The sequence below is a fragment of the Phocoena sinus genome, chromosome 14 (genome assembly GCF_008692025.1).
Source record: "Phocoena sinus isolate mPhoSin1 chromosome 14, mPhoSin1.pri, whole genome shotgun sequence".
NCBI classification, from domain to species: Eukaryota; Metazoa; Chordata; class Mammalia; order Artiodactyla; family Phocoenidae; genus Phocoena; species Phocoena sinus.
The window spans coordinates 49589962-49617864 of NC_045776.1; the positions used below are offsets into that span (position 1 = coordinate 49589962).

Sequence of the window (27903 nt, forward strand, 5' to 3'; positions counted from 1 at the left end):
GCAACAGTGTGACGTCCGACGCAGGTGTGTTCTTGGCCTATCAGTTCTTAGGCAGGAGTGCGTGTGGAGGGTGAGCACCTGCAGATCAGTTCCCCCTAAAGCATCCATCGCTGCCCACAGTCACCCTGCGTGACTACAGTGTGGAGACCACGGACCTGGTCCAAGCTTCCAGCCAGCGCCTTAGTTGTCCTACCACATTCCCACCTAGCGGTTGTCCATCAAGAGGACTCACACGGCCTCCCAACTCTGAAAAAATTCAGCTATGAGACAGGAAGAAGAGGAAAGGAGTATCTGTTTATCTTTTCCCTCAAAGCTTTTCTTGTCTTTTTCTCCCTGTTTTGACCACTGGTTGCACCTAGTTGCCCACAGTGTGGTTCATTCAATTCACGTGCAGACACCCCTTTCCTGTGCATAGTTCCTTTGTTTCTGGCTGTTGTGTTCTCTGGGGCTGGTCTGTGAGAGCCAAGGAACAGTGGTGCAACCAACAGCAGAAGGCGTCGGAGCAGCAGGCTTGTTCAGACTGCTCGACCAGAGTGGTCCCCGAGGGCTGACTTGCAAGGTCTTGGTGTGACTGCTTTGGGCATGATCAGTGTGTTCAGATGGCAAGAACCTCTCCTGTGATGGTCAACTACTAGATGATAGACATCTTGTGGAGAGGGAAGGGACTGAGTAGCCCAAGATGGGAAAGAGACCTATGGCCCTCCAAGGCCCTTACATGTAAGAAGGGTAAAGTTTTACGTCTTTGGGGCTGTCGTGGAGGGAGGATCCAGTGCCAAGCTGGTGTCACAGAAGGCACATCCAAGGCACAGAGCCAAGGCTGCTGCCAGCGCCTGCCCATCAGTGAAGAGCCTAGAAGCCCACTTAGTGCTTGGGTCGCACACCTGTGTGAGGACCCTGCCCACCGGCAGACTTAGCCTAAGACCTAAGCTGAGCTGCTCTCTGTAACCCAGGTCTTAAGTATTTGCACAGTTGGGCATTACGGTGCTCGGCGTTACACACATAAGTTATTTTCCACTTCAGTTGGGATCAGACTTGGCCTTGTTTGTTTATATAGTGCTTAAGTGACAAAGCAGCCTTCTCTTTTTTTTCTTGCCAGTTTGTCGGCTGATGAGCAACTGCAATTAAGAGTTTCTTCAGTTTCATCATTAGTTGCTATTAATTTGTATGGATACATTTAAACTTTGCTTTTAGCTGGGTCACAAGGTAGGATTGCCTGGCATAAATATTTAATTTTTCCAGCTGACTGAAGCTCTCAGTGATAAAAGTATTCCAGCTCATGTTTCTTCCTGAAACTTGACCTTCATTATATGCACTGTTGCTTTTCCTATTATTGGAATATAAGCAGCACTAATTCGTTGTATCCAGTATCTAACAAATCCAATACCAGACTTCATTGCATTGTAAGTAAAAACAGGGTCTCTGTGAATTTCCAAGAGGGAATGAAATATAGTTTGTATCACTGAGTTTTTTCGTTACATATCCGGGGAACTGAAGATTTTAACAATTAAAATATCAATAATTGTACAGACTAATAGAGGCAAAAAATTGCAAGTCCACTGCTGTATTTTAAATAGCATGTTAGACTCTTCTGTGCAGTCAAGGTGGTTTTTATGGCCATCTGTGTTCCCTCAGGCCTTATTCTGTCCCTTCCACTCTGTGTCTGTTACCTGGGCCACAAATGTGCCTTTTCATTTCCTTGAATGTTTACATTCTGAGTTACTAAAAGAAGCAGGAAGGTGTTTACATTATTCTAGATTATAAAATTGGATTTAAAGACCCCTTCAGAATTTTGGGAGCTTTTCAAATGATTAAAAAATAATCCGCCCATTGAATGGCTGATAAAACCATGTCCTCTGTACCTTGGTTTCCAGAGTTGACAAACCACTACTTCATTGACTTGCTGACTCACATGAAGTCTAGCCAACTGGTGGTGAGCAGCCAGTGGCAAGTAGACAACGTGACTGTCCCATTCTTGCTCGCATATTTTCTCAGGCAGATTATGTGAGGGTATGGCGACATATACAGTGTCGCTATAGAGATGAAAGATGAAGTCCCTAGGCCTGGATTCCCATCTGAGCCGCCGTAATGACAGAAGCGCCAAACGCCTTGTCACCCCCGCAGCGTGTCTCTTATTCCCTCAGTGAGTGTTTAATAGTCAGTCTAGTATTTTTTAGGGAAAAAAGCTCAGAATCAAACTTAGGTAAAGTTCTTCATTCCTTTAACGAATAAATCCTTTAAATCCCTTTAAAATAAATCTCACCCTGCTGTTGTGCGTGACAAAGCGAAATGTAGAAAACGAGAGCAGAGCCAGAAATGGCATCATTTACGTCACATACTGTCATGGGCCAGGGCTCACGTCGCCACCCTGGTGGACCCCTGTCACCTTCGCGATTGGATGGGACAGTCAGCCAGCAGCGAGGGCCTCAGCAGCGGGGAGTACGCGATGGCTTCTGACTGGGGCTCCGGGGGGAACAGGGGCCCTTCCCTCACTTCTTCACCTTTTAAGGTTGGAACTCAAGCCACGCTGCCATCTGAGTGGCTTCTCTGCAGCTCGCTGCCCAGGCGACAGGATGAGGTATCCCAGCCTTCAAAGCCGCCTTGCCTCTACACGGCCTTGGAGGACTTGGCAATCTTGAATGTACTATTAATGGTAATGATCATAGGTAACATTTATTGCTCACTTGACGTATGCCTGACACTGTTCTGAGTGTTTTGTGTGAACTGATTAATCCTGACAGGCCCTGTGAGGTACATAATTAAGCCCCCATGAGGCGGAGAGGTGAGGGACTCATAGCGATGAAAGCATCAAGTGGCAAGGGGCGTGTGCTCTCAGAACCCATTCTTTTATTTTTCAATTGTGGTAAAACACAGAGCACAGTATTTACCATTTTAACCATTTTTAAGCGTGCAGTTCAGTGGCGTTTGTACATTCCCATTATGCTGCCGTTAACCACCCATGTAACTCTTTTCATCTCGTGGAACTGACGTACTGCACCCCTTAAGCAACAACTCCCCACCTCCCTACCCCCCAGCCCTGGCAGCCACCGTTGTGCCTTCTGTTCCGAAGGCATTCCTTTAACCACAACGCTCTACTGTCTCTGGAACCCAGGACTGGACTAACCTGGGTATATTTTGTTGTTCTCTTTTTCCGTCGTGCTTTTCTCTCGTCTGTTTTATGATGAGCATAACGTCAGCGTGTATGTCGTAAGGCAGTCCACTTTCTGCGGTGCAAGGTTGTCAGCTTCCCCATCCCTTCCTTTTGCCAGGCTGAAAGTGTTAGATTACCTGGACTACCAACTCCTAGAGTCAACCACTGTTAACTTTTTGGTGCTGCTACTACCTTCTAATATTTGTCTATAAAACATGTAGTTTACAAAATTAAAATATTTTTGAACATGTTGCTTTGTAACCTACTTTTTTACTCATTTTGCTTTGTGAACTATGTGCATCATTAAACAACAGGGTTCTGACTTCAGGGAGTTTGTATTCCAGTGAAAGAGTCAGGAGAGTCTAGTGCACTGCGATAAATGCCCAAATAGGAGTAAACTCGGGGCAGTGGAAACATACAGGAGCACATAAGGCAGGGGTGCCTGCAATGTGCTCTGCTCTCTCTGAGGTGATGAGGATGCAGGCGGAGTATAAGATATTATCCCTCACTTCAGGAATTGTATTACTGTGTAGTTAGCAAGATAAGCTGGTTAGTACCCCTGACATAGCAGCAGGCTGTAGAATCTGTGATCAGATGCTACATTGTGCGATACAGATTCTGGTGCTCCAGGAGCTGGAAGAGGCGAGAAATCAATGAGTACTGGAATAGTCGAGGAGGAAAGACTTGAACTCTCCTGAAATCCTAGCAGGGAGGAGATATAAGAGTTAAGTGAAGAGAGTAGGGCATTCCAGGTCAGAATTGGCTGTAATGAGACTTTTAATCCAGTGTCTAAAACAGTGCCTGGCACCTAGTAGGTGCTAAATTAAAAATTTTTTTAAAGCTATTTTGAAACAGTTTTATTTCTGTATGCATATTCTGTACAGCCAAGTTGCTTTAGAGAGACAATCTTGGTGGATTTTTTTTTTGAGATATAATTGACAAATATTTAAAGTCTACATCAAGATGATTGGATATATGTATACATTGTGAAAGGATTCCCCCCATCAAGTTAATTAACACATCTAGCACCTAACATATGTATCCTTTCTTGGTGAGAACATTTAAGTTCTACTCGCTTAGCAAATTTCATTTATACAAAACAGTGTTATCGATTGTAGTCATGTCACCATGTTATACAGTAGATCCTCAGACCTTATTCATCTTATAACTGAAAGTGTATACCCTGATACCAACTTCTCCCTATTTTCCCCACCCTGAAGCCCCTGGCAATGACTTTCTACTGTGTTTTTATTGGTTCAGCTTTTTTTTTTCTTAAGGTTCGCATATGTGTGATACCATACCATGCAGTATTTGTCTGTCTGGTTTATTTCACTTAGCATAAGGCCCTCCAGGTTCAACCATGTTGTCACAAATGGCCTTCTTTTGTAAGGCCAAGTAATATCATGTGTGTGTGTGTGTGTGTGTGTATGTATGTATGTATTTGTGTGCATGTGTATATATATAAACACATAGACATATGCATGCACACACACCCACATTTTCTTAATCCATTCATCCATTGACGGACACTTAGATTGTTTCCATTGTATATTCTCGGCTCCTTTAGCAAAAATTAATTGACCATAAATGCATGGATTTATTTCTGGGCTCTCTATTCCATTCATCTGCCTGTCTATTTCTATGCCAGTTCTGTACTGTTCTGATTACTATATCTTTGTAATACAGTTTGAAATCTGGGAGCATGATACCTCCTGCTTTGTTCTTCTTTCTCAAGATTGCATTGGCTATTCACGGTCTTTTGTGGTTCCATACAAATTTCAGGATTGTTTTTCCTATATCTGAAAAATGCCATTGGAATTTTAATAAGGATTGCATTGAATCTTTAGATCACTTTGGGTAGTTTGGACATTTTAACAACTTTTGTAATCCATGAGTGCAGAATATCTGTCCGTGTTTTCTGCAGTTTCTTTCATTAATGTCTTACAGTTTTCAGTATATAGCTCTTTCACCTCCTTGGTTAATTTTATTCCTAACTGTTTTATTCTTTTTGATGATATTGGAAATGGGATTGTTTTCTTAATTTTTCTTTCTGATAGTTTGTTGTTGGTGAATTGAAACACAACTGATGTTTGTATGTTGATTTTGTACCAGGCACCTTTACTGAATTCACATATTAGTTCTAATTGTGTTTTGGTGGAGTCTTTAGGGTTTTCTACATATAATATCATGGCATCTGCAAATAGAGATAATTTTACTTCTTCCTTCTTGATTTGGACGCCTTTTATTTCTTTTTCTTGCCTGATTACGCTGGCTAGAACTTCAGTACTATGATGAATAAAAGTGGTGAGAGTGGGCATCCTTGTCTTATTTCTGATCTTATAGGAGGAGTGTTCAGCTTTTCATCATTGAGTATGATGTTAGCTGTGGGCTTGTCATATATGGCCTTTATTATGTTGAGGTATGCTTCCTCTATACCCACTTTGTTGAGAGATATTATCATGAAAAGATGTTGAATTTTGTCAAATGCTTTTTCTGCATCTATTGAGATTATCCATCGTTTTATTAATGTCGTATATCACATTTATTGATTGGCTTATATTGAACCATCCTGCTTACCTGGAATAAAACCCACTTGATCATGGTGTATGACCCTTTAAATGTATTGCTGAGTTCAGTTTGCTAATATTTTCTTGACTTTTGCATCTGTGTTCATCAGGGATATTGGCCTATAATTTTGTTTTCTTTGTCTGGTTTTGTCTTTGGTTTTGGTGTCAGGATAATGCTGACATTGTAAAATGAGTTTGGAAGTGTTCCCTCCTCTTCTGTTTCTTTGAATAGTTTGAGAAGGATCCGTATTCATGCTTATTTAAATGTCTGGCAGAATTCACCTTGTAAAGACATCTGGTCTTGGATTTTTGTTTGTTGGCAGGTGTTTGATTACTGCTTCAGTCTCCTTACTAGGAATTGATCAGTTCAGATTTTCTATTTCTTCATGATTCAATTTTGGTTGGTTGTATGTTTCTAGGAATTTATCCATTTCTTCTAGATTGTCCAGTTTGTTAGCATATAATTGTTCACAGCATTCTCATGATCCTTTATGCATCAGTTGTAGTATCTTCTCTGTCATTTATAATTTTACTTATTTGAGTCCTCTCTTTTTCTTGGTGAGTATAGTTAAAGATTTGTCTATTTTACCTTTTTTTTTTTTTTGCGGTACGTGGGCCTCTCACTGTTGTGGCCTCTCCCATTGTGGAGCACAAGCTCTGGACGCGCAGGCTCAGCAGCCATGGCTTGCGGGCCTAGCCGCTCAGCAGCATGTGGGATCTTCCCGGACCAGGGCATGAACCCATGTCTTGTGCATTGGCAGGCAGACTCTCAACCACCACGCCACCAGGGAAGCCCTCTTTTTTTATTAAAAAACAGCTCTTAGTTGCATTTATCTTTTTAGTCTCTGTTTCATTTCTTTCCACTCTGATCTTTGTTACCCTTCCTTTACTAATTTTGGACTTCTTCTAGTTCCTTGAGGTGTAAAGTTAGGCTGTTTGAGATCTTGTTTCTTAGTGTGTTTATTGCCATGAACTTCTTTCTTAGAGCTGTTTTTGCTGCATCCTGTAAGTTTTGTATGTTGTATTTCCATTTTCATTTGTCTCAGATATTTTTGATTTCTTCTTTGACCTATTGGTTGTTTAGTAGCATGTTTACTTTTTGCGTATTTGTGAATTTCCCAGTTTTCTTTTTGTAATTTATTTCTAATTTTATACCATTGTGGTTAGAAAAGATGCTTGATATGATTTCACTATTTTTTAATTTATTGTCTTGTGGCCTAATATATAGTCTACCCTGGAGAGCGTTCCAAATACACTTGAGAAGAATTTTGTATTCCTTTATTGCATGGAATGTTCTGTATATGTCTCTTAGGTCTGTTGGTCTAACATGTTGTTTAAACCCATTGTTTCCTTACTAAGATTTTCTGTCTGGATGATCTATCCCTTGTTGAACGTAGAGAATTGAAATCCCCTGCTTTTCTTGTATTGCTGTATATTTCTCTTTTAAGATCTGTTAATATTTGCTTTTAGGTGTCCCTATTTTGGGTGCAAAAATATTTATAATTGTTATATCATCTTGATGAATTGACCCCTTTACATTATGTAATGACCTTCTTTGTGTCTTGTTACATTCTTTGGCTTAAAATCTGTTTTGTCTGATATAAGTATAACTACCCCTGCTTTCTTTTTGTTTCCATTTGCATGGAATATCTTTTTCTATCCTCTCACTTTCTATCTGTGTGTGTCCTTAGAGCTGCAGTGAATTTCTTGTAGTCAGCATAGTTGGGTCTTGGTGTTTTCTGTCTTTTGTTTAACCCATTCAGCCACTCTGTGTCTTTTGGTTGGATAATTTAGTCCATTTGCATTCAAAATAATTACTGATAGATGTGGTTTCACTATTGCTCTTTTGTTCCTTGTTTTCTGTTTTGTAATTCCTTTGTTCCTTTCCTCTTCCTCTCTTCCTTTGTGAATTTGATGATTTTCTGTAGTTGGTATGCCTAAATTCCTTTTTCTTTATCTTTTGTGTATCTACTATAGGTTTTTTGCTTTGTAGTTACCATGAGGTTTATGTAAAACATCTTATAGTTAAAACAGTCTGTTTTAAGCTGATTACAAATTAACTCCAAACACATACAAATGCTCTACATTTGTACACTCCCTGCCATTTTATGTTTTCGGTGTCACAATTTACATCTTTTTACATTGTGTATCCATTAACAAATTATCATAGTTATAGTTACTTTTAATACTTATGTCTTTTAATCTTCATTCTAGAGTTATACATGAACTACCCAACACCATTACAACATTTGACTATTCTTGAATTAAATAGTTGTGTAAAGAAAATGACCATGATTGAATGAACAGATTGGAAGTAGTGCCCCTCCCTTTGATGTTAAAAGAAAATCTGACTTCCCAGAAACATTGGTAGGAGTACAAATTGATAACGGGTTGAAGGCATTCAGCTTGGTAGTAACTGTAAAAATTTTCAGTGAGTATACACCTTTGACCCAGAAATCCCACTTACAGAAATTTACTTTAAAACCATATTTGTTCATGTTCTAAAAGATAAGATTAAATAGTTTATGGTATATCTATAGATAGACTTTAAAAAAAAAATTAACAAATACATATAGCATTTACTAATGTGCCCAGAACTGGTCTAAGTGTTTTGCAAATATTAGTCTTATAACAATGCTTTGTAGTAGATTATGTTATATACACTTATATTAGTGTCATGTTATTGATAAGGAAACTGGCAGAGTTTAACTTGGCCAGAGTCACACATCCAGTAAATGAGAAAGTCTGCAGTGGAACTCGGTCTGATTCTGACATCTTACCACTGTGCAGTGCAGCGATTACAAAGAACTTGATGGACTCGGTGTTGTAACGTACGTGTATGTAAGACCTCCGAACACAGGAACAGCATAAAAAGGCAAGTGATGAGCCAATACATAGAGCAGATCCCATGCATTAAAAAATTCCGATAAGATATATGTGTGTACACACACGTGTGTGTAAACACCCAGCATTGTATCCCAAACTGTTGGAAGTGCTTTGCCTCTGAGGGGAGGAGCATTTTCATGTCTTTACTTCCATGACTGAGAATTACATATTCTTCTATTAGTTTTTGTGGGGTTTTTTTAAGAAAAAACTCAAGAAGATATTATTAAGTAGAAGAGAGTCTAAGATATCTCAATTAAGAAAAGCCTTGGCAGTCCCAGCTTTCTGGACTTGGCCCCAGCAGTGAATTTTTGCACTTACTGAGATCTCAGGGTGTATATAGTAGAGCCTTCTTTTCTTCATCTCCTTATACATTCCCGTTCTCCTTTGTCTTCCCAGTGAGGCAGCAATAAACCTACCATTTCTTTTCATTACATTGAGCTGCTACATGTCTCTCTGTGTTCTGCAGTATTGTATGCTAATAAGTGAGCTTTTTTTGTATGCATTCCGATAGTAGCTTTGTGAAGGTTACTTTATTTTTAATTGTGCATATCTGTAAGAATGTGGATGTTTAGAGGGGGAAAGTCAGAGCCAAGACAGGTGGCATTCAAGCTCGATGGCACCTTGGGATTGTTCACGTGATCATGACTTTAGTCAGCAGGCTTCATGAAAGATGTGATTCTCATGGGAAAGGTAAATAATAGTAGGTGGCAGGTTGGAAAGATCATCAGACTATTCCAGAGAAAACCAAGATAAGTTTGTTACCTAGTGAATTTGTTAAATATCTCATGGTGCGACTGTTTGCTGGCAGGATATGGTAAGCAGAGTTGAAAGGTTGCAATTCAGGTCAGAGGACCCGTGCCCAATCATTAAATTATTTTTGGAAGTCTACTGTGATTGTGTCATTCTAGCAGATAGAATTTAAAACCTATCCTGTGAAATACACAATAGCCTTCTAGTACCCCAGCTCACAGTGTGTAATGGATCAGTGTTCTCAGAAAACCTCAATGTTGTCAGTCAAAAACAGTCTGGGGCTTCCCTGGTGGCGCAGTGGTTGAGAGTCCGCCTGCCGATGCAGGGGACACGCGTTCGTGCCCCGGTCCGGGAAGATCCCACATGCCGCGGAGTGGCTGGGCCCGTGAGCCATGGCCGCTGAGCCTGCGCGTCCGGAGCCTGTGCTCCGCAACGGGAGAGGCCACAACAGCGAGAGGCCCGCGTACCGCGTAAAAAAAACAAACAAACAAAAACAGTCTGAAATTCCTTTGAAAAATTATCCACAAAAATGGTATATGTGGTTGCTCCGTAGTCCACTGTGAAGATTTTTGGTCTTTGTGTCCCCATGACCTTTATATGCCATTTCCTAATTCTGATCTGAGGCAGACTTATTAATAGTCATCATCTCACTGCTCACCAATAGATTGCAAGCTCCTCGAAGCCAAGGAGAATGTTTGGGTAGTCTTTGTATTTCCTTCAAGGCCTAGAACAATATACTCCACATTGTTAGATGCTCTGGGAAAATTATGAAATTGAACTGATACTAATTAAATTTGTTGTTTTCTGTGACTTCCTTTCCAGGAACATGTTATGTAGAGACAGCAGCATGTAAGTTTGCTGTGTATGTTGGGCATCACAGTTTCCATTTTCTTGTTAAATAGGAACTCTCCAAGATCACAATGCCAGTTATATTTAACGAGCCTTTGAGCTTCCTCCAGCGACTCACTGAATATATGGAGCATACGTACCTCATCCACAAGGCCAGTTCATTTGCTGATCCTGTGGAAAGGATGCAGGTATGTGTCAAGCAAGCACTGGGAAAGGTTTAAGTCTTAGGAAGTGTTCTCTGCCACCTTCTCCTCTACCCCCGCCCCAAACATATATACACAGAATTCATGTTAAGTCCAGTGTGAGGTTAGCAGATGTTATCATTACATAGTCAGCATGTTTGGAGAGTCGTCTGTGTTCCTTCCCCGCCACCCTCTAGTCAGAGTGCCACCATAGTGGAAAGACCAACGAGAATTGCAAGAGAAGCAGAACGTGGTCCAAAACCAAACCTGGATGTTGGTGAGCTGTTTCTGAGTCTTTGTTTTAGAAAGTAGCATTGTGTTAGGGTAAAAATATTCAACCTTTCTTTCAGACTTTCTCAGTGTTTCCAAGAAGGAATAGATATATACATACACAGATAAATATGTGTATTTATGCTTATGTGTGTATATAAATATACACATACTACTATAGGTTAAAACCAAGGACAACAAGGAATTGCACTTTTTTGTTTTCCTCTGAAGAGAAGGCATTCATGTGATGTATATGGACTGACTAGACACAGGGAGAGTATAGTAGATACATTCTTTTCCTTCCAACAAAGCAATAGCATTCTAAATGGAGTCATTCTGTCTTTTCATTTATATAAATCAGCTTTTCCCAACCTCATTGGACTTGATACCAATTTGTTTAGTTTTTTCGCCCCATCCTAAAAGTGATGTACTTTTTAGAAATTTTAAAGGAATTAAGAGTAATTTAGGATTTGAGAGTTTTTTAAAAGTCCTTGAGAGAATTTGTAGCACAGTTGGGATGATCTGTAGGAAGAGTCTCAGAGTCATTTCCATTCTGAATATCCGCGTTTGCTTATTAGTTTGCTTATTAAGCCGTGTTAAAAATACAAAGTAATTAAACTCCTCAAAATCATTTTGTAAATTACTGTTTTCAGCAGAATTTCAGTTGCTGGAAGAATGAGGAGGCAGCAAGGCTATTTTTAACTTCTCCTAATGCTCTGTCCCGCAGTGTGTAGCTGCATTTGCTGTATCTGCTGTTGCTTCTCAGTGGGAACGCACTGGAAAGCCTTTCAACCCACTTCTGGGAGAGACTTATGAATTAGTTCGGTAAGATCTTTCACACTATCCCAGGTGGATAGTTGAATTTCCACGATTTACATAGCTCTTCAAATGAAAATGTATATTTTTTGAGCATTTACCAACATTTTGTATGATTGAAGAAAGTTGACAATTTTGTTTGTTTCTATGATATTTATTATTTTAGAAATTATGTCAAAAATATGAAAAGATACATAAAATGAACCATTACAAGGATTTCAGTATTCCTGATCTTGTGGGATTAGTTATCATCCTTTTTCCTTATGTAGACCATAAGGCATGATAGGGGGTTTTTTGGGTTTTTTTTTTTAATTAATTAATTTATTTTTGGCTGCATTGGACGTTGCTGAGCACAGGCTTTCTCTAGTTGGGACGAGGAGGGGCTACTCTTCGTTGTGGTGCGCAGGCTTCTCATTGGGGTGGCTTGTCTTTGTTGCAGAGCACGGGCTGTAGGCGCACAGGCTTTAGTAGTTGTGGCTCGTGGGCTCTAGAGCACAGGCTCAGTAGTTGTGGCGTACAGGCTTACTTGCTCCATGGCATGTGGGATCTTCCCGGACCAGGGCTCGAACCCATGTCCTCTGCATTGGCAGGTGGATTCTTAACCACTGCGCCACCAGGGAAGTCCCTGGGTTTTTTTAATAACCATATAAAATATGTTAGCATAAACTTACACTGTTGGCATACAGGCAATGAATGTATCTAGAGTTGCATTTCCTGCTATAGCTTGCTTCTTTACACACAGGGAATTCATTTGGCTTTAGTTTTTCTGAATCTTTCTCTTCCCTCTACAAGTTTTGATCTCATTTATTCCTTAGATGTTTGTAAAGGAGATACATTAGATTCTTCAATCTTAATATAAATGGAATGATAAGTTTTAAATTTACATGGCTAATATTGTCAATTCATGAAAATCACCCAAATTCACGTGGGTGTTCTTTATTTTAATGTGTTTAAGTAGCTAGGTTTATAATAACATTGGTTTTAGTTGTTTGGGTTGCATATGTGCAATTGCTCGTGTGTTGTCCTTCCATCAGGATGATAACAAAGGGTTGTTTACTTTGTCAAATCTATTTCCTTAATACTTTAACGTTGCTTTTTCACTGAAATGACAGTAATGTATACATTCTGTGATAACAGTTTATTATATAACGCTACCTTTTTTTGTTTGTTTTTTAAATCTTAAGAGATGACCTTGGTTTCAGACTCATCTCTGAGCAGGTCAGCCATCACCCACCCATTAGTGCATTTCATGCTGAAGGATTAAACAATGATTTCATCTTTCATGGCTCAATCTATCCCAAACTGAAGTTCTGGGGGAAGAGCGTAGAAGCAGAACCCAAAGGAACCATCACGTTGGAGCTCCTTGAGTGAGTCAGAATCACGCCTTTACCTCTTTTCATGTGTACCTACTCATTAGTATATACACTTGCACACAGTCTTGGCCTTGTTCTAAAGGTAGAGACAAAGAAACTGCTTTTATGAAGTGTAAATTTTCTACCATCATGTAAAAGAATTTGAGAAACATGGCAATAGCCATTGTTAATCAGCCTAGGTATGTGTAAAAAGTTTAACTTGATGTTTGACTGTGGTGTTTGTTTGGATCTGTTTTAAGATAAAACGGAGTTAATCACTGCATGACAGTTCTTATGAGACAAGCTTTCTATATATTATGATAATATTTTGGTTAACTGTCTTTTAAAGTGAATTCACTTTGAGAAATATTGAAATAACAATCACATTGGTACATCTTAGACATTAGGTTAAGTTGAAAGTTCTCTTCTTTTGCAATAGAAAAAAGATTGCCATGAAATACCTTTCCATTTATTTGTGTCATCTTCAGTTTCTTTCATTACTGTCTTGTTGTTTTCAATATACAGGTCTTTCACCTCCTTGTTTAAATTTATTTCTAGGTATTTTATTCTTTTTTTTTTTTTTTTTTTTTTTTTTTTTTTTTTTTGCGGTACGTGGGCTTCTCACTGTTGTGGCCTCTCCCGTTGCGGAGCACAGGCTCCGGACGCGCAGGCCCAGCGGCCATGGCTCACGGGCCCAGCCGCTCCGCGGCATGTGGGATCTTCCCGGACCGGGGCACGAACCCGTGTCCCCTGCATCGGCAGGCGGACTCTCAACCACTGCGCCACCAGGGAAGCCCCCATTTTATTCTTTTTGATGCAGTTGTAAATGGAATAAATTCTGTGCTCATGGATTGAAAAAATTAATACTGTTAAAATGTCCATACTATCCAAAGCAACGTCCAGATTCAGTGCAATCTCTGTCAAAATTCCAATGACGTTTTTCACACAAATAGACAATCCTGCAATTTTTATGGAATCACAAAAGACCCCAGATAGCCAAAGCAGTCTTGAGAAAGAAGAACAAAGCTGGAGGCATCATGCTCCCTGATTTCAAACTATATTACAAAGCTATAGTAATTAAAATATATGGTATTGGCATAAAAACAGACACATAGATCAATGGAACAGAATAGAGAGCCCAGAAATAAGTCTATGCAAATAGGGTCAGTTAATTTATGACAGAGGAGGCAAGAATATACAACAGAAGAAGGACAGTCTCTTCAATAAATGGTTTTGGGAAAATTGGACAGGCACATACAAAAGAATGAAACTGGACCCCTCTCTTATACCATACACAAAAATTAACTCAAAATGGATTACAAACTTGAACATACGACTGAAAACTATAAAACTCCTAGAAGAAAACATAGCCGGTAGGCTCCTTAACATAGGTCTTGGCAATGATTTTTTGACTCTGACACTAAAAAGAGCAAAAGCAAATATAAACAAGTGGAACTACATCATACTAAAAAGCTTCTGCACAGTAAAGGAAACCATCAACAAAATGAAAAGGCAGCCTACTGAATAGGAGAAAATATTTGCAAATCATGTATCTGATAATGGGCTAACATCCAAAATATATGAAGAATGCATACCACTCAATAGCAAGGAAAAAAATCCAATTAGAAAGTAGGCAGAAGATCTGAATAGACATTTTTCAAAGAAGACATACAGATAGTCAACAGGTAAATGAAAAGATGCTCTACATCATTAACCATCAAGGAAATGCAAATCAAACCACAAAGAGGTATCACCTCCCACCTGTGAGAAAGGCTAGTATCAAAAAGACTAGAAATAAATGTTGGTGAGGATGTGGAGGAAAGGGAACCCTTGTGCACTGTTGGTGGATGTAAATTGGTGCAGCCGCTATGGAAAACAGTTTGGAGGTTCCTCAAAAAATTCAAAGTGGAGCTACTATGATCCAGCAATTCCACTTTTGAGTATTTACCCAAAGAAAACAAAAACACTAACTCAAAAAGATATCTGCACCCCCATGTCATTGCAGCATTATTATACATATTATACATATTCCATACAACAGCCAAGATATGGAAACAACTCAAGTGTCCATCGTTGGATGAATGGACAAAGAAATTGTGGCACACACACACACACACACACACACACACACACACACACACACAAATATTACTCAGCCATAAAAAAGAATGAAATTTTGCCACTTGCAACAACATGGATGGACCTCAAGGACATTATGCTAAGCGAAATAAGTCAGAGAAAGTCTAGTACTCTGTGATCTCCTTGTGTGAGAGAAAAAGAGGAAAAAAAAAACAATAAACAGACTCTAATCCCAAGTTGACTCAGATATTGAAGTCTGTATCAAAGACTTTAAAGCAGCTATTATAACTATGCTTCATGACATAAAGGTGAACTCTTAAAATGAATAGAAAGACATTGGAGCAAAGAAATGAAAGTATTTCTGGAAATTTTAGTACTGAAAAAATACAATAACAAAAATAATAACTGGGATAGGCTCGATAGCAGGATGAAGATAATAAAATATGTTCACGATCCACATGCTGAAAACTATAAAACACTGATTACAGTTATCAAAGACTATGAGTAATGGAGAGTCATACTATGTCTCACCATACTTGGAATCCTTAATATAATTCAGATGTTAGTTTTCCCATAATTGATCTATAAGCAATCTATATTAACACAATCTAAATGTAAAAGTCCCAGGATGATTTTTGATACATAAAGAGAAGTTGATCCTAAAATTTATATGGAAGGGCAAATGAAACACTACAGCCAAAACAGTTTTGAAAAGGAAGAACAGAATTGATGGACTCCCACTTCCTAATTTTAAGACTTAACAGTAAAGCTGCTGTAATCAAGACAATGTTGTATTGACAAAAGGATAGACACATACATCAAGGGAACAGAGAATAGAGTCCAAAAACTGACCCATAGAAACATAGTCAATTGATTTTTGACAAAGGTAAAAACCCAATTCAGTGAAGAAGGATAGTCCTCTCCACAAATGGTGTGGGAACAGTTGGAAGTACGTATGTTCAAAAAATGAACCTCGGGCTTCCCTGGTGGCGCAGTGGTTAAGAATCCGCCTGCCAATGCAGGGGACACGGGTTCGAGCCCTGGTCCGGGAAGATCCCACATGCCGCGGGGCAACTGGGCCCGTGAGCCACAACTACTGAGCCTGCGCGTCTGGAGCCTGCGCTCCACAACGAGAGGCCGCGACAGTGAGAGGCCCGCGCACCGCGATGAAGAGTGGGCCCTGCTCGCTGCAACTAGCGAGAGCCCTCGCATAGAAACGAAGACCCAACACAGCCAAAAATAAATAAATAAATAAATGTTTAAAAAAAATGAACCTCAACTTACATCTCACAGCTTAAACAAAAATGAACTCAAAATAGACCATAAGCTAAAATCTAATATACAATTATAAGCTTTTGGAAGAAAACAGGAGAAAATCTTTATGACCTTGGATTAGGCAATGACATCTTGTGGATATAATATGGAGGCACAGTCTAGAAAAGACAAAATTGATAAATTAGATTTTATCAAAATGAAAAACTTGCTCAGTGAAAAACACTCTTCACAGAATGGAGAGAAGCCATAGATACATAAACATTATTTGCAAATCATTTATCAACAAAGGACTTGTATCTAGAATGTGTAAAGAATTCTCAAAACAATAAGAAAACAAACAACCCAATAAGAAATTGGGCAAAAGATGTGAACAGACACTTCACCAAAGAGATATATGGATGACAAACGAGCACACAAAAACATGCTCAACAGCGTTAGTCGTTAAAGAAATACATGATCATAGTGAGATACCACTACACACCTATTAGAATGTCCAAAATCAAAATAATTTTTAGAACTGACAGTACCAAGTGTTGGCAAGGATGTAGAGCAACCAGAAATCTCATATATGGCTGGGGGAATCTAAAATGGCAGAGCCACTCTGGAGAACAGAGTTAGACATTAACTATGTTAACCAGATAACATAGGGTTACAGAGTTAACCCTACGTTAACCAGATGACTCAGCAGTCCACACCTAGGTGTTTACTCTGGAGAAATAAAGACTTAACGTTTTCACAAAGACCTGTGCCCGGATGTTTATAGTACTATCACTCATAATCACCAAGCAACCCAACATCCTTCAGTAAGTAAATGGTTAAACTGTGATACGTCCATACAGTAGGATACTACTCAGAAATAAGAGAGAGCAAATTACTGATAAGTAGAATTTAAAATGGATTATACAAATGAAGAAACTAATTTTGAAAGGTTACATGGTGTATTATCCCACCTATATAACATTCTGGAAAAGGCAGAACTATTGCAATGGAGAACAAATGAGTTATTTAGGGACTAGGGTCGGGTGAGGGTTTGACCATAGCGGGGCAGCATGAGCGAATTTGTGGATGGTGTGATGGAATTGTTCTATATTGTGATTATAGTAGTAGTTACAAAGATCTACACGTGCACTAAAACTCACAGGACTAGATACACCAAGAAAAGTGAATTTTACTGTTTGTAAATTAAAAATAAATTTAGACATAAATGTACGAAGATGTAAAACGAATGTTTTCAAAAGCAAAGGATGTATAAAATTGGAGCTTATTCACATACACAAGTTTTTCCCTTTGGTGAACTAGAAAGTACTAAATAGACTGTTTTCTACTTCTAATTTAATTTTATTATGTTTTCACCAAACTTTTGAATGCTTAAGATGATTATGTACATAGTTTAATTTGGAGTTTGGTAGAAAGATAGAATTTTTTTCTTAAGCTTTTGTATCCTTTTAAGAAACAGTAAGAGGAGTCAGATGATACCTATTTTACTGTGATTAACACCAGCAGAGTTTTTAGGGTCTTAGAGTTTAGTCGTCTCCAGCAGTCTGATGTGTTATCCTGAGTAATAGCATTTGAGGCAAATGCACTTTTTAAACAGAGTAACACTTCTCACTTATTTTTCTGGGCTTTGGTTTTCTTTTTGCTCTCTAGACACAATGAAGCATATACGTGGACAAATCCTACCTGCTGTGTACATAACATCATTGTGGGGAAACTCTGGATTGAGCAGTACGGCAACGTGGAGATCACAAACCACAAGTGAGATGCTTCATCCTCCTCCCCTATCCCTTCAGTTGTCATCAGAGGGTGCCAGTAGTCTTTTTTAAAAAGTTCTAGTACGGCCTGATGATAATTTAAGAACCAGACAGTATAGCTCTGGAGTAAATAAAGCCCATCTATTTAATGAACAGATTTTATGTTAAAGTTTCTGATTAGGGGAGACTGGTGGACTCAGAGCTTCTGCAGCCTTGGGGAATGTTCATTCCCGCCTCCTTCAGCTCATTTTGCTGATCCTGATTAGCTTGCATTGTTCACGTGGGGATGGGTGGCAGGAGAAACACGAAAGTTGAGAAGAGTTGGGTTCAAATCCTACTCTGTGACCTTAGGCCAGTGTCCTAGTTGGCTCGGGCTGTTGTAACAGAGCACCATGGGCTGAGTGGCTTCAACAGCAGACGTTTATTTCTCATGGTTCTGGAGGCTGGGAAGTCCCGGGTCAGGGTGCTGGCAGATTTAATGCTAGGTGAAGGCCCTCTTCCTGGTTTGAAGTTGGCCATTTTCTCAAATCGTTGAATGGCAGAGGGAAGGATCGTCTCCCCGTATCTCTTCTTAGAAGAACACTGATCCCATTCATGAGGGTTCCACTCTTATGACCTAATTACCCCTAAATACCCTCACGTGGGTGACTAGGGCTTCACTACATGAATTTGGTGGGCAAACATTCATTCCATAGCAACAAGTCCCTTATTTTTTATGAACCTTGCTTTACATTTTCTCCATGGCGGGTCCAGTACTGATTATGGGTTAATTATGATACTTTCTGTGTGGAGCCTGGCATGCGTTAGGAAGTCAGTAAGCAGCAGCTGCTACAAGAAGGGTTCTCACGGTCACTGTTCTCTCCTGCGGCTTCTGTGTTGAACGGTAACCTGAGCTCACTATCTCCTTTACAGGACTGCGGACAAATGTGTGTTGAATTTTAAGCCATGCGGCCTTTTTGGTAAGGAGTTACACAAAGTTGAAGGCTACATTCAAGATAAAAGGTAACGTTTCCATTTTAAATGCTGACTGGTATAGGTGTCGTTCACTAAATAAAATGTTATTAAAATCTGCCATTACCTAGGAAACAAGCATTTCAGTAAATTGAAAAACTCTTTCTTCTGCAAGGAAATATTTATTTCTTTAAAGAATCTGATTTGTAAGCATCTTTATAATAATATTCAATTACAGCAAAACGCTGGTTTAATTGCTGGCTAAACATCGGTTTCTCTTGACAGCAAAAAGAAGCTCTGTGCCCTCTATGGGAAGTGGACAGAATGTTTATACAGTGTTGACCCTGCCACATTTGATGCTTACAAAAAAAATGATAAGAAAAATACTGAAGAGAAGAAGAACAGCAAACAGGTGAACACCCCGGAAGGTGGCATCGAAGGAATCACGGGACTCTTTAAATTTGTACTAATCCTTTTGGAAGTGGCCTGTTAGCGGGTCACAGTGTGACCTCTTATACTTGGTGCTAATGCATGCAATTTTTCTCCTTGAACCTTCTTAATGAACCAGTTATCTGCCTTGGTAGCGAATGTTTGACATAATCTCCCGTGGAGTATGGGTGTGTGCTGTGCAGTTATACACGCGGCATAGAGCTCAACGTTGCTTTGTAAAGTTGCAGTTCATGTTAGTGAGACCAGTGTCCTTGTCCTCCTTTCTGTTTATGTGCATTAGCAGTTGAGATCATTTGAATATTTGAAATTTCACCCAGAATGATCACGTACGTTTTCATGCTTGCAGCAGTTGTGTTGCCCTTTTGTATCCGAGATCCCTGAAGCTGAGAGCATCGCAGTTAAGGGATTCATTCCTGGACGGCTGTCCTCCTCTTACTAAGCGTTCTCCTAACGGGACAGTTTAACGTTAGACTCTCCCCGTGTGAGGCCACAGGTTTTCGTCGCAGGGCCCCGGGAGGCTGGACCGCTCAGCAGACTGAGCTAAAGAGAGCTTGCACCTATTTGGACAGGAAGCGTCGGAGGACTGATGACTTTCCAGTAACGGACATCACGATTCAGAGCACGAGCTCTGCTTAGAATCCCGCTTCTCCCACTTCTGAGTGGTTCAGTCTCGGGCAGATTCCCACCCTCTCTCCGCCTCAGCACCTTCATTTATAAAATGGGTACAGCAATAGCACCCACATGTCAGATGAGTTGACGGAGGTCAGGGGTTCCTGGTGAGGACAGCTCAGGACCCCCGTCTGCTCTGAGCATCACACCGGCCACCGAAGCACCGTCTCAGAGCTTCCGGTTCCCCTCGCCCCGCCGTGTCGAGCTCTCTGGGCCCCTTCAGGTGACTCTTACACATGCAAGAGTTTAGGAAGCCCCTAACCTTCCTCAAAAACAGAAGGTGTATGTCTGAGTGGCTTTCTTTGTAAACCGGTTACCGGGGTCCTGGGGACAGAGCAGCTGGTGCAGTTGACGGCAGTGGCACGTCCCTGGCTGGGCCCTTCTCCCCTCCCTCTGCCTCCATCTCTGGGCACAGTCCACTTTTCTCCTCCACCTGGGTCTCCGCTGCTTCTCCTTCCTTCCGGGGGTTGCACTGACGCTTCTCTGCAGTGACCCCAAGACTGACGGGGCTGGAGAAGGAATGCTCCAGGATCCCAGGCCTCAACCCGAACTCCTGGGCAGTGGCTCAGCCAACACAGGGCAGCTTGGTGAAGACATGGCCTCGTCCTCCTTTTACAGAGGTGGGGGGTGGCAGAGGAGGGCCTTGGCGAAATTCCAGAAAATCCCCCTCATGTCCCGAAAATCCCTGGTCAATCTTTGTAGAAAAACGGCCTTGCCCCTTGGAGAGAGAGGTCAGCCTCATGCTCACCCTGTGTCTACTCTTGCCTCCCGTGTGCATCAGCCACCGTGGATTTCTGTGTTCCCGAGCATATTTAAATGCCTTGGGGGAGCTTGTCACCAGTGTTGTCCCTTCCCTGCTGCTGTTTTTAAAGTTGCATACCTCAGCCAGTACTAGATTTGGTAACTGTGACATTGGGAGTATGACTTATCTTTCCAAAGGCTTAAATTCTTTATATATAAAACTTCATGGGGCTTCCCTGGTGGCGCAGTGGTTGAGGGTCCGCCTGCCGATGCAGGGGACACGGGTTCGTGCCCCGGTCTGGGAGGATCCCACATGCCGCGGAGCGGCTGGGCCCATGAGCCATGGCCGCTGAGCCTGCGCGTCCGGAGCCTGTGCTCCGCAACAGGAGAGGCCACAACAGTGAGAGGCCCGCGTACCACAAAAAAAAAAACAAAAAAAAAAAACTTCATGGGTGGGCTTCCCTGGTGGCACAGTGGTTAAGAATCTGCCTGCCAATGCAGGGGACACGGGTTCGAACTCTGGTCCGGGAAGATCCCACATGCCGCAGAACAACTAAGTCCGTGCACCACAACTACTGAGCCTGCGCTCTAGAGCCCGTGAGCCGCAACTACTGAGCCCACGAGCCACAACTACTGAAGCCTGCACATCTAGAGCCCGTGCTCTGCAACAAGAGAAGCCACCACAATGAGAAGCCCGCGCACCGCAACAGAGAGTAGCCCCTGCTCGCCACAACTAGAGAAAGCCCGCGTGCAGCAATGAAGACCCAACACAGCCAAAAATAAATAAATTAAATATTTTTTTTTAATTATTAAAAAAAACTTTATGAGTTTATTACATAAGGACTAAATATACAGAGAGCTGCTAGCAGCTCTGCCAGGTTGGGTGGGGGGGGCGTGCAACCAGAGGAGATGTTAGTTTCTTTTTTAGCCTTACATCTTTTTGATTGTTTATAAATTTATTTTTTTATTTTTGGCCGTGTTGGGTCTTCGTTGCTGTGTGTGGGCTCCTCATTATGGTGGCTTCTCTTGTTGTGTAGTATCAGCTTCAGTAGTTGTGGCACTCAGACTCAGTAGTTGTGGCTCGCAGGCTTTAGAGCGCAGGCTCAGTAGTTGTGGTGCACGGGCTTAGTTGCTCCGCGGCATGTGGGATCTTCCTGGACCAGGGCTTGAACCCGTGTCCCCTGCATTGGCAGGCGGATTCTTAACCACTGAGCCACCAGGGAAGCCCCTAGCCTTACATCGTTTTAAATTCTCTTTTTATAGAATGCTTTCAGGATCCCTACTGGTTTGTGTTGTTGATAAATTTAGTTAAATGCTCCAAGAATTTAATCTTTTCTTGCTCTCATAATGTTCCAGTCAATACTTAAATGAGTTATTTTGGCTTTAAAAAAAACTTTAAAAATATTAGTAAATTAGATAGTAAAGGCATGATGATGGTGATGATAATGGCTTGAATGCACAGAACCCTAAATGAGACAACACACAAGGCTCACGAGGCTCACAGCGCTTACTCACTAGGCCTGCATTTATTGGCTCCCTGGCCTGTGTTGAAAGGTGAGGATGTGAGAACGGGAAAGTCATGGTGCCCCGGCCCTCGTACAGTTAAATCCTCATGCTGTGCAGTCAGCGGTGTTTATTTTACAATTTGGAAGTATCTTCTTTTGGAAACATTTGTTTTGTTCATCTGTTGGTTCTTCTAGATGAGCGCTTCTGAGGAGTCAGATGAAATGCCAATGCCAGATTCCGAGAGTGTGTTTGTCATCCCTGGGAGCGTTCTCCTGTGGCGAATAGCCCCGCGGCCTCCCAATTCGACCCAGGTGAGGCTGGGCGTGCTGAGTGCGGCCTCCTGTTTACTGAGCTCTGATGGTGCTTTTTCCCTGGCCCAGGCGGGACCAGGAGGAGGCAGGTGGTCATCAAAAGCTCCTAAGTCGTCCCTCTGTGGCTTCTAACCCGGGACGGGGCATTCGTGCCATCCAGGCCTCCTGGTGTCTGGCCAGGACGCCTTGGCGTGAGGCTTTGGGGGGCTTCCTTAACAATTATTGAGGGGCAAGACTGTCGTTAAATGCAAGGTGGTGCAGCCAGATCTAGCAAGTAAGGATTTAAGTGAAGAACAGAGAATGTTGGGTTTGCTTGTATCTCTCCTTCGAGGTGATGGTGGTGGAAGCTATTCACGCTGGGAGGCCTGCTGGGGGGCTTTCTTTGAGACAGATTCCCACAGATGGCGCAGACTTGGGTGAAAACACTGAGATGTGTGGTCTGAGAAAGGCCGTCGTCAGCACCGAACAGGGGGTCACTGTCAACTGTTTCTGCCTTCAGGGTTTCATTCTGTGTTATGCCCCGGTATATGTTAATCTGAACATTTTCTTCTTTTCAGATGTATAATTTTACTAGCTTTGCAATGGTTTTGAATGAAGTAGACAAGGAAATGGAGAGTGTGATTCCTAAGACAGACTGCAGGCTACGTCCTGACATCAGAGCCATGGAAAATGGGGAAATAGGTAACCAGCACCTGATGGCGGCACCAGTGAAGATTGATTTCTTTGAGGAGGGTGGTTGGTTTTACTCCTGGTCACTGTCAGCACTTTACTATGTTAGCACAACCATCTTTAGTCTCTCTTAGAGACTTTTTTTTAAAGTCTTTATTTATTTATTTGGTTGCTCCGGGTCTTAGTTGCGGCACGTGGGCTCCTTAGTTGCGGCAGGTGGGATGTAGTTCCCCGACCAGGGGTGGAACCCCTGCCCCCTGCATTGAGAGGGTGAAGGCTTAACCACTGTGCCACCAGGGAAGTCTCTAGAGATTTTTTTTTTTTAATTAAAATTCAATTTAAATTCAGAAACTTTGGTTTGAAATTTGGGAATCTGAGGTGGACCTCAGCAGCTCATATTTCATTGTCTCAGTGATACTCCCTAATTTAATGTAATACATACGGCCAGAGGCATATCTTACATATCAGAGGAGAATTGGGGACAATAATATCACATTTATCAACTTTTAACTACATTCTGACTCGTTATTTCACTACATATTTCAGAATTTAAATAGCACCTTGTGAGCCTCAAAGAAGTGCTTGGCCTTGGTTAATTCTGACATTTTATTTTGTGCTGTTACATTTCTTCTTATTCAGTGGTTCTCAGAATGGGGGCAGTTTTTCCTCCAGGGGACGTGTGGCCGAGTCTAGAGACTTTGGCTGAAACATCTGGGGAACTGCTGCTGGCATCTAGTGGATGGGGCCCTGGGTGCTGCTAACGTCCTGCCGTGCCCAGGACAGCTCCCTGCGAAGAATCATGGGGTGCAGCGTGTCAGCAGGGTCGAGGCTGAGAAAGCCTGCTCGAACTAAACACTGACCCTCCCCGTGAATTATCAGTGCGACAGCGCTTTGGAAAACGGTTTGAATTTCTTACAAATGGAATCTGGAGGAGCTCTGTGAGGTCTCGCTAAGAATTTAGAAGATTTTCACGTGTGTTCAGTTTTTCCACCCAATTTTTCACTGAAGCATTTTAACATGATTTTTTTTTGGCCTTAAGAGTAAGCCGGCACCTTGGGTAAATGCAGAGGTTGTTAAGGGCAAAAGCTGTAGGAGAGGACCGGGTCTTGCGTGCGAACCTGGGGATATGTTAAAATTTTGACAGGATAAATTTCGTGGTGTTCGTGTTCTGATAAGATGGAGATGTGCTGATACCTGACTCCATAAAGTGATGGTGCTGAGTGCTGTGCCGGGCAGTCTCTACGTGTAGAGTAACGGTTTTCACTGCTGTGCTGATTCTAGATCAAGCTAGTGAAGAAAAAAAGCGACTTGAGGAGAAACAAAGAGCGGCCCGCAAGAACAGGTCCAAGTTGGAGGAGGACTGGAAGACGAGGTGCGATGAGGAGCTTGGGGTGGGGCGGGGGTGGGGTGGGGGGGTGCTGGCAGACGGGGGACTGCAGAGCCTGGCTCACTGCGCCCTGTGAGTTGTCAAGTATTTTCCACTGGCTAAGTTCAAGCTGAAAGGGCCGCATGTGTGCAAAGAAAAAGGACTGTTTGGAAGGTAAGGTTAAAACGTTCCTACACAATTACCACAGGTAAGTGTCAGTTACGCAAACTACCTTTCCTTCTTCTCCAGCAGAACACTGTCCCTTCTATTTTTAAGAGGGAAGGCAGAGTTACAGATTTTGGCATGAAATAGGTTCAGAGCCATTTGCTTATATATGAGTAAATTATAGGGCCATTAGCTTATTACATATATCATGTATCACGGATATTTAGACAATGCCTTTACTCTTCCAAACACAAGGGACTTGACATGTCGTGGAAATACGATTTGCTAAAGTGACATCTTGGATTCCATTCAGCAACAGAAACTGGGCAATAAAATTTGCGAATTTTGAAAGTGTTCTTTTTAAGAATCAGGAGTTACATAGTCACTTGTATTGAGTAATAGAATCTCTTGTAAATAGGAATAGAATAAAAACATTTTCTACATTTATATTATGTAGTAGAAGCTGTTGTCCCATTATTCAAAGTTATTAAATAAATTTCAGAGCCAATATGGGCATAATTTCAAAAGCAGTTTAGTAGATATATTTTGGTAGCCCTTTTGCATCTTACACAGTTATTAGAACTAGAAATGACCTTAGATGGCATCTAGTCCAGTGGTTTTTGGACTTTTTTGTTAGCATCAAAATCTTTTTTGCCAACGAACACGTAAAGAATCTACAAATATAGAACACATGGCCACCAGGCTGCTCGGGTGGGAGCTGAGCGGTAGGGCCCGCCTTCTCCCACCCACACACACGCAGGATCTGGGAAACCACTGGAAAGCCATTAGTCTGGAAGTCCCCTCGTTGTATGTGAAGAAACCAAATGCTGGTGTATTTCATTTAAGAGACTCGCTCAAGGACAAGTATGCCGCAGACCATGATTAGAAAGAACCACAAAAACCAAAAGCACGTTGCTTTCCTGCAATCCCTTCTGAAAAGATTTGATAGATTTTAATCATTGTTTCTAGTCTCTTCTGCGAAAACTCACTTTGTACTGTATTTCTAATTTGTTTTGTTTTGTTGGCCACAGTGCACAGCTTGCGGGATTTTAGTTCCCAAACCAGGGAATTGAATCCTGGGCCCACGGCAGTGAGAGCACCAAGTCCTAACCACTGGACCACCAGGGGATTCCCTATTTCTGATTATTAACTCCTTTATTTTTCTGGCCACATTTTCAAGTGTGCAAAGTAAGAGAAAAGTATTACTGTCAGGTAAAGTCCTACGTGCAGAAAGTAAGGAGCTTTAGCCGGCTCTGTGTTAGCCTGAAAATAAAAACTAGAAGCTATGTTTGTGAGCTCCACTTTGGAGCCTTACACATGCTTGCTTCCACTGCTGTCTCTTAGCACCAGTAGTTCTTATATGAATATACAGACCTTAAAAATGACCCTACTGACCCTTTGTCCAAATGGATATGTGCTTGGAGTCTTTTTCCAGTAGTGGTGAGAGGTGGCATTCACTGACTGGGTCTACTCCTGCTGATAACGTGCTTTTTGAACAGCGTGGTTCAGTTTGTGTCGGGGTGGGGATGGGGCAGTTTGTAAAGGAGCATGTTCTGCCAGGTAGAGCTGAAACCAGCCCTCAGAAATCAGACCCAGAACCTTGTTGTGTAACCTGTCCCCAGTTCTTCCACACTAAAAGCTGGCTTTCCTGTTGACACCAGTTTCACTCATTTGAAAAGAGTTCCAGCTTTGGGATTTTTCAGGCTTTAAACTGTGGTTCCTGCATATGGAAATGGCTGCTTGTGATCCTGCCCTGTTTTCCTAGAGGAGCCCAGAGACCTTAATAAGTGGGGTTATGTGGGGAGAGAGTGGGGGGACTGGCAAGAGACACAGGATTTGAAGAGAAGGTGGGTGGTGAGGCCAAAAAAATTTGATGACATCATCTCTTCCCTCAATGCAAGCATCGTGCAGAATTAGTATTTTATCTAATGTTATTTTACTGATATAGACCCATGGAGTCTGTAGACTCAGAAACATTGACTAAAGGGTAACAAAGAACAAAGACATCTCCTCACCCCCCTCCCTCCTTTTCTTTTGCCTCTGCTTGCCTAATAAGACTTTGAAAAGACAGCATGGACTTCTTTGTATGTGGAGGGGGGTGCACTGATGGCAGCAGAGTTTTCCAGACGTGAGTGCTGGAAATTAAGAGACTAGATGTTGAGAGAAACTCTGATCCCTAGCATCAGACCTTCCGATCCGAGGTGCTCATCTTTCGTGCCATGTTGCAACTCTCTCCAAGAAGTGCTCCCCGAAGGGAGGCCTTGCAGACATGGCCTTTAGAGCACTTGGCTTATGTGTGAACAAAAATACATTCTTTGCTATTGAATCTACTGTTCTGCACAGCCTCTTTGCACTTGACTTTCCAGTTGTCCACTTTGTATGGAAGAAATCCTGTGGCACAGGCCTGAGGCTTGGTTAATTTTGAGAATTTTTTTGGTTACCTTGATTTTGATTTGCCTGATTTTCTGAAGTGCTTGATTTTACTAAGCCTGACTACAAAAGTGCTTTTACTACGTGGACTTTTGAGACCAAAAGGAGTAAAATTATATACTTCGTATTAGACAAAAATTCTGTGACTTTGATCAAACAGTGGTTCCTTAAAGTATTTTCAGCTTGGTTACCAAAGTCTGAAACACACATATCTTGATCATTTAAAGTAGACTTCTAATTTTTCTAACTAGGGAAAAGTCCCAAAAGCAAAATAATATATGTAATATTCTAGAAAATCTGGCCTAGTGGGCATTTACTATATCAGTCTTCAAGGAATTAGCCTCGTCTGAAGCATTTTTTGTGTCTTAGGGTTTTTAGTGCTGCTGCAGTGATTAATAGGACCACTTGGGACTTACCAAACAAATCTAAGCTCACTCTAATCGTTAAATATTTTTAGAGGCAATTTATTTGGAAAGAATGACAAAGACATACGAAACTGTTTTCATAAATATTACTGAAAACTAAATCATATTAGAAAATGTTATACAAATTGAAATTTGAACCTTTTGAACAAATAATTTTTCATTTCCATTACCCAGAGAAAGCTGGGAATGTGGGAAGTGGATGACTTATTTATTTATTTTTATGAATTTATTTTTGGCTGTGTTGGGTCTTTTTTGCTGCATGCAGGCTTTTCTCTAGTTTCGGCGAGCAGGGCCT

The 27903-nt window shown here is 41.4% G+C and overlaps 1 protein-coding gene across 1 annotated transcript in view; it reads left to right on the forward strand.

Moving 5' to 3' along the window:
* OSBPL1A (oxysterol binding protein like 1A) overlaps positions 1 to 27903 on the forward strand; it is a 212292-nt gene that overhangs the window by 182257 nt on the left and 2132 nt on the right. The window contains 9 exon segments of the mRNA XM_032603377.1: positions 10254 to 10388; positions 11380 to 11477; positions 12653 to 12835; positions 17822 to 17929; positions 18838 to 18927; positions 19162 to 19288; positions 22437 to 22553; positions 23111 to 23234; positions 24504 to 24594. Of these exon segments, the coding sequence (XP_032459268.1) occupies positions 10254 to 10388; positions 11380 to 11477; positions 12653 to 12835; positions 17822 to 17929; positions 18838 to 18927; positions 19162 to 19288; positions 22437 to 22553; positions 23111 to 23234; positions 24504 to 24594 (1073 nt within the window).